Source organism: Coregonus clupeaformis, chromosome 1, assembly GCF_020615455.1.
Source record: "Coregonus clupeaformis isolate EN_2021a chromosome 1, ASM2061545v1, whole genome shotgun sequence".
NCBI classification, from domain to species: Eukaryota; Metazoa; Chordata; class Actinopteri; order Salmoniformes; family Salmonidae; genus Coregonus; species Coregonus clupeaformis.
In genome coordinates this window covers 3,032,465-3,044,827 of record NC_059192.1, presented here as the reverse complement: position 1 = coordinate 3,044,827, position 12,363 = coordinate 3,032,465, and the positions used below count along the sequence as shown (strand labels likewise).

Genomic DNA, 12,363 nt, shown 5'->3' with positions numbered 1-12,363 from the left:
ATAAGTGTATAGATAATGGTATACAGACAAGTAAATCGACAAGCACTGAGAGTAGATAAAGTGTGGAAGTTTACCGTGGCGGCAGGTAGCTTAGTGGTTAAGAGCGTTGTACCAGTAACCGAAAGGTCGCTGGTTCTAATCCCCAAGCCGACTAGGTGAAAAATCTGTCGATGTGCCCTTGAGCAAGGCACTTAACCCTAATTGCTCCTGTAAGTCGCTCTGGATAAGAGCGTCTGCTAAATGACCAATTTATTTTTATTATTATTTTATTTATACCAAAAGTAATGTAATATTCATTATTTTTTAAGAAATACCAGAGAGGATAAGGCGAAGCGAGAGGGATAACTGGGCCCAAAATCTGTCTTCTCCAGCTTCTTTTTTTATTTTTTATTTTTTTGCTCAACAACCGGCGAGTTTTTGTATGAAGGTCAATGAGTGTCGCGTTTGGTTAATTAACACAAACTTGCATGGCTTATTTTGTTACGTGTGGCTTATTTCATCGAATAAAAGTTTCGTAATGTTTAGGTTGTTACGAGTGTACTGATATAAGTAGGACACGCCAACTTTGAGAGAAAAAAAAACACTTTATATCGGAGTTCTTCCCGTTGTTCAAGCGCATATCTACCCTCTCATTGGCTAGAATGGTCCCACCTGATCTTACGTTTACGTTTACATTTCAGTCATTTAGCAGACGCGCTTATCCAGAGCGATTTACAGTTAGTGAGTGCATACATGTTTTTTTCCATTATTTTTTTCCATTATTTTTCATACTGGCCCCCCGTGGGAAACGAACCCACATCCCTGCCGGCCAAACCCTCCTTAGTCCACTGCGCCACTCGGGAGATCTCGCCTCCTCCCGACTGCCTTCCATTTCTGAAGACATGTATTTTCATTGTTAGAGCGGTCACTCGAGCATCTGGTCAATATAATGGATAATCTGTTGAACTTCCGTTCAGGAATTTCGGCGCTAGCCCTTTAAAAGTCACATTTCCGGAATTTGGATAGCCAATCAAAAGGCGCCTAATTTTCTGACGACTGCTTCGTTAGCGCTCTCTGGCTGTTGTTGTTTCGGCGGTGACATCAATTTAGAAACCAGCATAAACCATGGCAGAAGGTAACCAAAGATACGGTTATACGATACCTAACGCCTAACATTATGTAGCAAATATTTATTTGCAGCGGTTTTCAGATTTATAAGCGTCTTGGGAGACGGAAGACTAGGGACCACGTCTAGTAGCTAGCAAGCTAACACAAGCTAGCTCAAAGCTGGTGCCTTGTCCAGTGTTGGGGAGTGATGAATGTATAGTGAATACATGTTAACTGAACAAAAATATAAACACAACAATTTCGAAGATTTTACTGTATTACAGTTCATATAAGGAAGTCAGTCAATTTAAATAATAGATTAGGCGCTAATATATGGATTTCACATGACTGGGAATACAGATATGCATCTGCTGGTCAGAGACCTTTAAAAAAAAAAAGTACGTGCATGGATCAGAAAACCAGTCAGTAACTGGTGTAACCGCAATTTGCCTCATGCAGCGCAGCACATCTCCTTCACACAGAGTTGATTGTGGCCTGTGGAATGTTGTCCCACTCCTCTTCTATAGCTGTGCAAAGTTGCTGGATATTGGCGGAAACTGGAACATGCTGTCGTACATGTCGATCCAGAGCATCCCAAACATGCTAAATGGGTGACATGTCTGGTGAGTATGCAGGCCTTGGAAGAACTGGGACATTTTCAACTTCCAGGAATTGTGTACAGATCCTTGCAACATGGGGCCGTGCATCATTTTGCTGAAACATGAGGTGATGGCGGCGGATGAATGGCATGACAATGGGGTCTCAGGATCTCTTCACGGTATCTCTATGCATTCAAATTGCCATCGATAAAATGCAATTGTGTTCATTGTCCGTAACTTCTGCCTGCCTATACCATAACCCCACCGCCACTATGGGGCACTCTGTTCACAACGTTGACATCAGCAAACCGCACATCCACACGACGACATACACGTGGTCTGCGGTTGTGAGGCCGGTTGGACATACTGCCAAATTCTCTAAAACGACGTTGGAGGCGGCTTAGAGAAATTAACATACATTTCTCTGGCAACAGCTCTGGTGGACATTCCTGCAGTCAGCATGCCAAAACTTGAGACATCTGTGGCATTGTGTTGTATGACAGAACTGCACATTTTAGTGGCCTTTTATTGTCCCCAGCACAAGATGCACCTGTGCAATGATCATGCTGTTTAATCACCTTGATATGCCACACCTGTCAGGTGGATGGATTATCTTGGCAAAGGAGAAATGCTCACTAACAGGAATGTAAACAAATTTGTGCACAAACTTTGAGCGAAATACGCTTTTTGTGCATATGAAAAAGTTCAGCTCATGAAACATGGGACCAACACTTTACATGTTGCACTTTATATTTTTGTTCAGTGTAGTTCAACCACTGGGGTATAATAAGAACAACATAGTTAAAATAGTAATTTAACTACATTTAGCAGTAGCTTGGTGGTAGTGGAACTACATTCAAATGGAGGTAGTGTTTAGTGTTTTCAGTAGTTAATTACTTGTTTTACCATGTAGCGGTATAGCTAACTACTGGTACTACACACTGCTGTTTACCATGTAGCTAACTACTGGTACTACACACTACTGTTTTACCGTGTAGCGGTGTAGCTAACTACTGGAACTACACACTACTGTTTTACCAGTATATTGCGGCATATTTCAGAAATAAGATACCCAGCTTAATGTTTGCTATCAGTCAAGCAAGACCTGATGAGAAGTTTGATATGTGCCCTAGCCTACCACGCAAAGGCACTATTGATTATTTTCCCTGGTTGACACAGACATGCTCAGGAAAGTGATATCACAACTTAAGCCTTCTACCTGCCTTCTCGATCCTGTCCCCACCACCTTCTTCAAAACCGTTTTTAATTGCATATCTGAAGAAGTGCAAGCTATTGTTAATCACTCCTTGTTTACGGGCACTTTCCCCACTGCTATGGTGAAACCCCTTCTGGAGAAAAGTAATCTAGATTCTTCAGTTTTTAGCAATTTTCGGCTAATCTCCAACCTTCCATTCTTAAACAAAATTCTGGAGAAATTGGTCTTCAAACAGCTAAATGATTGAAGTGCCAACTGTAGTTAAAATTCCAATCTGATTTTCGTGCCCAGCACAGCACAGAGACAGCCTTAGTTAAAGTGGTAAATTATCTTAGAGCCAATACCGATGCCAAACAGCTCTCTGTCCTTGTACTCTTGGATTTAAGCGCCGCATTCGACACTGTTGACCATGATGTCCTTCTGGACACACTGGAGAGGTGGGTTGACCATGATGTCCTTCTGGACACACTGGAGAGGTGGTTGACCTCTGTTGACCATGATGTCCTTCTGGACAGACTGGAGAGGTGGGTTGACCATGATGTCCTTCTGGACAGACTGGAGAGGTGGTTGGCCTCTGTTGACCATGATGTCCTTCTGGACAGACTGGAGAGGTGGGTTGGCCTCTGTTGACCATGATGTCCTTCTGGACAGACTGGAGAGGTGGTTGACCTCTGTTGACCATGATGTCCTTCTGGACAGACTGGAGAGGTGGGTTGGCCTCTGTTGACCATGATGTCCTTCTGGACAGACTGGAGAGGTGGTTGACCTCTGTTGACCATGATGTCCTTCTGGACAGACTGGAGAGGTGGTTGGCCTCTGTTGACCATGATGTCCTTCTGGACAGACTGGAGAGGTGGGTTGGCCTCTGTTGACCATGATGTCCTTCTGGACAGACTGGAGAGGTGTGTTGGCCTCTCCGGTCCAGTTATAAATTGGTTTAGGACCTATTTAACCGGTCGAGAGTTTTGTCACCCTTGGTCTACATAACTCAGAGAAAATAGATATCACGTGTGGCGTTCCGCAAGGTTTGGTTTTGGGTCCGGTACTGTTCAGTTTATATATGTTACCCCTTGGCAGCATTATCAGAAAGCACAGCATTGATTTTCACTGCTACACAGAGGATACACAACTTTACATTTCTGTGTCACCAGATGATTTTAGCTCCACAGATGTATTAGTGATTTAAATACTTGGATGGCTCACAACTTCCTCCAGCTAAATCAAGACAAGGATTTTTATTATTGGAGCCAAAGCACAGAGAGAATCTGGCCGAACATTTTAATTCACAGGCAATATAGATAAAACAGCAGGTAGAAAACCTGGGTGTTATTGTAGATTCTGAACTCAACTTTGAATCACACATTAGGAATGTGACCAAAATAGCTTTTTACCACCTGAGGAACATTGCCAAGATGCGGCCGTTTCTCTCTCAGGCTGATACAGAGAGACTCATCCATGCTTTTATTACAAGCAGGCTTGACTACTGTAATGCTCTCCTGTCTGGTCTACCCAAGAAAGCCATTGGTCAACTGCAAAACATACAGAATGCTGCAGCACGAGTACTGACCAAGACCAGACGGAGAGCACACATTACACCGGTTTTAAAGTCTCTGCACTGGCTGCCTGAGTTTTAGAATTACTTTTAAGATTCTTCTATTGGTTTTTAATTCAATCCACGATTTTGGACCCCAATACATGTCAGACATGCTTTTAAGTTATGTACCCAGTAGGTCCCTCAGGTCCTCTGGCACTGGCCTTTTAACTATCCCAAAGCCCAGGACCAAGAGGCATGGAGAGGCAGCCTTTAGTTACTATGCCCCCAGCCTATGGAACAGCCTGCCTGAGAACCTGAGGGGGGCTGAAACTGTGGGCATATTTAAAAGATCTTAAAACACACCTTTTTTTAGCTTTGCTTTTCCTCAGGATGCTTTTTATAGTTCAGTTTTAGTTATTCTTTAGTTTTTATCCTCTTATGTTTGTGGAGTAAAAATACTTCCATTTTTATTTTCATCGTTTTTTTTATTCGTTTTTTTCCCTGTAAAGTGCATTGTGTTGCATTCCATGTCTGAAATGTGCTGTATAAATAAAGCTTGATTTTGATGATTGTTCAAAGTGACTTTAGTTCAGTAAACTAGACTTTTCTTAAGGATAGCTTTAGTGTAGCATAACTTCCTCCAGTGTGAAGTAATTTCCTTTATAATAAAGTAATTTTCTTCCCCTGCCGTCGTCATGTTCAGAGTAGCTTCCCCAACCCTGCCGTCATCGTCATGTTCAGTGTAGCTTCCCCAACCCTGCCGTCGTCGTCATGTTCAGAGTAGCTTCCCCAACCCTGCCGTCATCGTCATGTTCAGTGTAGCTTCCCCAACCCTGCCGTCGTCGTCATGTTTAGAGTAGCTTCCCCAACCCTGCCGTCGTCATGTTTAGAGTAGCTTCCCCAACCCTGCCGTCGTCGTCATGTTCAGAGTAGCTTCCCCAACCCTGCCGTCGTCGTCATGTTCAGAGTAGCTTCCCCAACCCTGCCGTCGTCGTCATGTTCAGGAGTAGCTTCCCCAACCCTGCCGTCGTCGTCATGTTCAGAGTAGCTTCCCCAACCCTGCCGTCGTCGTCATGTTCAGAGTAGCTTCCCCAACCCTGCCGTCGTCGTCATGTTCAGAGTAGCTTCCCCAACCCTGCCGTCGTCGTCATGTAAAGTTGGGAGAGACTAGCTACTAGAATCAATTCCAACTGTTTGCTGCAGACGGTTGGTTAGCTTTGCCATCTAGACGAGAACAAAGCCATGCTATCACAATCATAGAAACAGAATAGCTAGTCACTTTGTTTCAAGCCCTCACCTGGAGACCTGATTAACACATTTTACTCCCTTTGTTGTGTTTTACGTTCAGATCACGCAGGCATGGACCAGAGCATGGCGAGTCATACAGCTGTAAGTTTACTGTACTGTGTTGAATTTTTACATTTTTACATGTTTAGTCATTTAGCAGACGCTCTTATCCAGAGCGACTTACAGGAGCAATTAGGGTTAAGTGCCTTGCTCAAGGGCACATCGACTGCCAGAGTCTGGGCATACAGGAGACGTTGAATATGGTGATTTCTCCTTTAAGCTCAGGAAGCAGCCGTTCAACTTGCCGTTCACCAGCTTTTCAAGCTTAATAATGTCAAAATATGTTCAAATAATGGAGTTTTGAGCAACTACCGTCATTACTGCAGTTACGGCCGGTATGTACTTCCACAAAAGGTTTTGAAATAAGTTACATGCACCCGGAAAAATGCCTTGTCTGGAAAAATTATAAGGATTGTTTTTGACCAAGTGGATTTGGCACATGTTCTGCACATCCAATAAAATCACTCGTTACTGCCACGCACAGGTCGGCTGATCCAATAAAATCACTCGTTACTGCCACGCACAGGTCGGCTGATCCAATAAAATCACTCGTTACTGCCACGCACAGGTCGGCTGATCCAGCAGCAGGAAAGGTCATTGGTTTATATCACCAACAACAGTGTATTAATGTCATATCAATCTGTTTCAGCCGTGCTACACAGAATAAGATTTCATGTAAGTAGATTTAGTAGACACTATAGGCTACATTTTTACAGTCACTGTATATTTCTAGATAGGCTTTATTTAGTGTATTTTAATTACATTACTAATATTGCAGGAGGTGTATTTGGCGGATGGTCAAATACAATACCTACATTCTTTCCCGACAAGGCATTTTTCCAGTTGCATATAACTTGTTACTTAGACCTGTTTTGGAAGTACATACCGGCCGTAATGGCGATAGTTGCTCAGCGAAACTCCATTATTTGAACATATTTTGACATTATTAAGCTTGAAAAGCTGCTTCCTGGGCTTAAAGGAGAATCGCCATATTCAGCGTCTCCTGTATGCCCAGACTCTGGCAGGTAGCTTAGTGGTTAAGAGCGTTGTGCCAGTAACCCAGACTCTGGTTTGGTGTGTGACTGTTTTTTAGGGAAATATTAAGCCACTGCTACAGGCTTTCACCTCAAAGTGAATGAAGCCTTGAGCCGAGGTTAGGGAAACATTAGCCAATGGTATAGACCTCGACGTTACTGTTAATAATAACTGAACTTACAAGTTACTAACTGTATACATGATGATGGTGAACTTGTGGGGGGGGGCTAGGGAAATGTAGGCTTACATGCTGACGTGCTTGTACATCACTCCTCCCCTCCAGAAGATCGAGGATACCGAGAGGTCCAACACCGAGAAGATGTCTAAACAGAAGGTGGATCTTCAGTCTCTCCCAACACGGGCATATCTGGACCAGACTGTGGTACCGGTCCTTCTACAGGGGCTCTCTGTGCTAGCCAAAGAGAGGTGGGCTACAATAAATCACATTTTTATAAAAGTCCTTTTTTGGTACATCAAAAATGCTTTACAGATACCCAGCCTAAAAACCTGAAAGAGCAAGCAGTGCAGAAGCACGATGGCTAGGGAAAAACACCCTAGAAGGCAGGAACCTAGGAAGAAACGGAGGAAGCAGGCTCCAATACATTTCCTTTCCCTGTCTCACATGCTGTATAACCTCGGTCTCGCAACATCAGCCTGTGTTGTGTGGTGAGGCTGGGCTCTGAAATAAATAATAATAATAATATGCCATTTAGAAGACGCTTTTTCATGCGTGCATACATTTTTTTTGTGTATGGGTGGTCCCGGGGATCGAACCCACTACCCTGGCGTTACAAGCGCCAGTGCTCTACCAGCTGAGCTACAGAGGACCACAGATACCCGGACACTGAAGAATACCCCCTTTGTTGTTTTTATTGGCTGCTGTGCCAAAATAAATAAAACCCATTTCAGTTGTCTCTGTATAATGGAGCAGTAAAGATATTGTATCGTGTTATTTGATTATTTTTGTATTCATCCTCTTTCCCTTCCAGGCCTCGTAATCCCATTGAATTTCTAGCTGCACATCTCCTCCAGAACAAGTCTCAATATGAGGACCGCATCTAGACGTCTCTGAAGAAACTACACTGGTCGACTTGTCATCCGAGACGAGATGTTTCATTCTGCATCCGAATTGTAAAGTGTTTTTATTTTATTATTATTACTGTGTACTGATTTTATTATTTTTGTTGAAGAAACTTCTTTTTTTTTTTTGGGTTTCTGTAATTGACTGTACATGTTACGGAGCGTGTTCCTTCCCCATGTGTACCCATTAAACATCCGTGACTGATATCAAATGTCTTGATATTCTGAGAGATTTACCGTGTCAGAGCATTCTGCATTCTCATAAGAGAACCAAATGTCAGTCATTGGAAGTAAAACGTTCCTCGTTAAAGCAACTGTCAGCTAAATCATTGCTAGTAAACTGTGCTTGACTTGGGATTAAAATAGCTGTCATTTTCCAAGTCGGTCCATTTAAACTATGTTCACTGAAATTCACAAATGTCATTATGCTATATACAGACCTCTGATTATTCACTGTTAAGGGTTCGTACACATTTTCCATGACTTCTCCATGACTTCTCCATGACTTCTCCATGACTTCTCCATGAGTTTTAACCACATTGTCATGACTATTATTATAGTCTACATTGTTGACGGTGGAAGGCTGCTGTGTCTTGTCTCCTGCGCTGGTGCCCTTGTCAACATGTGGTCAACCCTCTATCTGGAGAGCTCCTGGGTGTGCAGCCTTGGCTTTTTGATCCAGCCCTGAAACACCCAAGTCTGCTTATCAAGGTCCTGTTGAGCAGCTGATGTTTAGGCTACAATGTGGTTAGACCAGGACTTGGAACAAAAGCCTGCACGCCCAGTAGCTATCCTGGAGGATGGCTGCCACACTTGATATAAAATATAACCAAATACTTTTCTTTATAAAAATGATTCCCTCATTTCAGGGATGAAATGGAAAAAGGTGGGCTACTTCAAAGCAAGGAACAGTATCTAACTAGACACGTTTATATACTGTTGGCTAGTTAACTAGCACGATAACTGCTACAAGTTATGTTTTGAATTGGTTATCTGGTTAGTCTGTCTGTCATTATTTTATACCTGCTGCTGAAATATCGCTCGCCACCTTGTAGGCTGTTTCATAGGTAAAGCTCTTTGCAGGTAGATTAGCAGTCAGTGCGTTATATGATCAAGTCTGGTTGGGGTCTATTCCTGGCAGGCTGATCAGATTCATTAGCAGCCTCAGAGGCTGATAAGTCAGGATGCTGCCTTGTAGGCTGTCTGCAAGGAGCCTTACAGCCTCCCGAGTGGCGCTGTGCCACTAGAGATCCTGGTTCGAATCCAGGCTCTGTCGTAGCCGGCCGCGACCGGGAGACCCATGGGGCGGCGCACAATTGGCCCAGCGTTGTCAAGGGTAGGGGGAGGGAATGGCCGGCAGGGATGTAGCTCAGTTGGTAGAGCATGGCGTTTGCAACACCAGGGTTGTGGGTTCGATTCCCACGGGGGGCCAGTATGAAAAAATAAAAGAATAATAATGTATGCACTAACTGTAAGTCGCTCTGGATAAGAGTGTCTGCTAAATGACTGAAATGTAAATATGAAACAGTCTAAAAGGCAGCCTCCTGATTTATCAGCCTCTGAGGCTGCTAATGAATCTGATCAGCCTGCCAGGAATAGAGCGCACCCCATGGATCAGATATGCATCTGCCTATAAAGCACTTTGACAACTAATCTGCCTACAAGGCAACATTCTGACTTAACAGCCTCTGAGGCTGAAATTGAATCTGATCAGCCTGCCAGGAGTGGATCCCACCCACTCTGTAAATTTAAATATTATCCTCAAAGCATTAAGTGTCCCTTACAGTTATACACATATCAGTTAGGCAAGCTAAGAACCTGCATAGATAACAAGACTAGCCACGTTAGCTGCGTTGTTGATTGCATGCAATTGGCTGTGGACTTCGGGGTGGCACGTTCACGCTTGCTAACGTTCTAATTTATAAATTGATAATGAGCTCCAAACACAAATTAAAGCATGGTGTTAGCATGAAATGTACCATCCCTTTAGTGTAGCAATCAATAAAAACATATGCGCTGATACACCGTGGGCTCTGCCGCCTCATCCATTCTGGCAATCTATCATCAAGACATCCACTTCTATTTATAGAGTTTTACTCATGATCTTGAGATAACAACTTTTGTTATATCGTCACGAGAAATGTATCTTGTGATCTCGACAAAACAACTTTTGTTATGTTGTGATCATGAGAAAAATAAATTGTAATCTGACATAACAAGGGAATATTATAGTGTTTTTTTTTTTATTAATATGTCCTCTCTGGACTTCCGTACTGGACATCCGTACAATACCCCCAAAATTAGACATGCTGCTACAGTGCTCTGGCCCAAGTCAATCACTGTCAGTAAGAAAAGACAAGTGCATCAAGTGTTATGACGCCAATAATATGCCAAATATATGGTTTTATTTCCATTGTACAGTATTATAAAAGAAAAAGTACATGGAATTGACAGTGGTGTGTGAATACCTAATGGTTTTATGTTTCCTTGCCTTAGTTTAGACCTAAACTCTGCTGCTGCAACGCTAGTAAGAGAATCGACCAATCCTAACGCTTTTCATTGGACCATTAATGTCGCCCAGGCGCCCATTTAGGCCTGTTTTGCACCGGTTGAAAGTTCATTGCATTCCTTTTGGAACTAAAACCCACTGCGAAATCGGTTCAAACAAAGTGACGTGGGGGCACGTGGAGTAATGAGTAGGATTCTTTGTTTTCACATGCAAAAGTGATTGCTTTTTAGCTTTATCTGCCTTCCCGAATGAAGACGAGATAGAAAATTAAAACATTTATTTAATGGTAAAGAGATGTTGTATGTTTCTGGATGATGCACCATGCTGCCTTGTTGGCAAAATGGCCGAGTGGCACAGATTAGCCCGATGATGTAACGGGCCGCTGCCCGGTGCCCGCCGCTCAGCATAACCGAATCCGCCCATTTATACACAACAATGGGCGAGTTCGTTTTGCATGGTCCAGTGCCCCTGGTGGGCGGAGTTTGTATATTTTAGGGCGGAGTTTGTATATTTTAGACCATTCCATTGGTCCTTAAGTGAAATCTCCAGGCACCCGGGGGCACCGGGCTATGCCGTCCTGAAGAAGGCCAGAAAGTGCACGGTTTGCATTTGGAAAAATCAACCTTGTACCATGATTTCAATTAATTGAGAATTACAGGATAAGCAACACCTTCACGCGAGTTCTATGCGGGGAATGTCTCCCATGCATGTGCAAGACCTGGTAGTTTGCCGTGACCTTATAGTGGTCCCGTGTAGCTCAGTTGGTAGAGTATGGCGCTTGCAACGCCAGGGTTGTGGGTTCGATTCCCACCAGTATGAGAAGAAAAAAATGGAAAAAAATGTATGCACTCTGTCGTAGTAAATATTAAAATGTTATAGCTTGGTCTGACTAAAATCTTGTGCATGACCCATTTTAATGTTAGGAGCTTGTTTTCAATCAATGCTGTTCCTATGCAAGAACAATGGACAGAGCCAATATCTTCTCAAGGACAACTCCCACGCCACAGGCCACAATCTGGTTGCTCCCCACGAGACTTTCCTTTGAGAACATACACACATTCACACACACATCTCCATGCATACGCACACTCATCCTCATGCCTCACGAGTTACGCACACACACACACTGCACTTCTTGCTACTGGTCGGGTGCCTAGGGCAGAGGACTCTGCCGTGCACAAAATGGGGCTTCTACTCTGGACAGAGCAGACCCGCCTCCTACGCCTCCGGAACCAATCAAGGGACTAGAAGAAGGACCCCTTCCTTTGTGTTGCATTGTATAAAGTAATGCTGAAAACTCTGTTTTTGATCCCTTTTCAACTGTCTCGATAAGAGGCAACTGAATGGGTCCATGCATGTAGCTTGAGCAGTACCAGCTATCTCTGTTGTTTAATAAACTGCCTTTTGCTTAAACATATTCCTCTCCGTCTAGCGTCGTTGGTTCTGTACTTCCTCTCCTGTATGGTTTCACCAACAACTCACTAACTGTAAATCGCTCTGGATAAGAGCGTCTGCTAAATGACTAAAATGTAGTGGTTAGTACTCTGCGTTGTGGCCGCTGCAACCCTGGTTCGATTCCGGGTCACGGCATTGCGGTACACAATATTACGGCAAAAGGGCTCTTTATGAATGGGTTCAAAACTTCATAACTATGGAATCATATCTATTCAAGTAATATCATATTTGCGAAACCGAGTATACCCACTTTCTACAGGTGGGTCATAGCCACGCCTACAACATTTTTTTACGAATAGTTTCTTTGCATTCTCTTCGAGCAACCAATCCACGCAGCCTTACGTCATTTTTAAAAAACGTTTAACCCCGCCCTTTACCTGCCACGAAGAAGCAACGAATCGGCGTCCTCTGAAATATGCTGCCAGCCAATGGCTGTTAGGTCGATTCTGACGCACTAACGTAACAGGCGTAACAAGACGCTACAAGCGATCCCGAGTTACGC

At 43.5% G+C, this 12,363-nt stretch overlaps 1 protein-coding gene across 1 annotated transcript; it reads left to right on the top strand.

The window, feature by feature from the left end:
- Positions 1–1,007: 1,007 nt before the first annotated feature.
- Positions 1,008–8,104, top strand: LOC121558706 (protein dpy-30 homolog). Its single transcript, XM_041872114.2, has 4 exons — positions 1,008–1,114; positions 5,784–5,824; positions 7,101–7,243; positions 7,807–8,104. Exons 1-4 carry the CDS (start codon positions 1,105–1,107, stop codon positions 7,877–7,879), a joined length of 267 nt encoding a protein of 88 aa, XP_041728048.1. The 5' UTR covers positions 1,008–1,104; the 3' UTR covers positions 7,880–8,104.
- Positions 8,105–12,363: the final 4,259 nt, after the last annotated feature.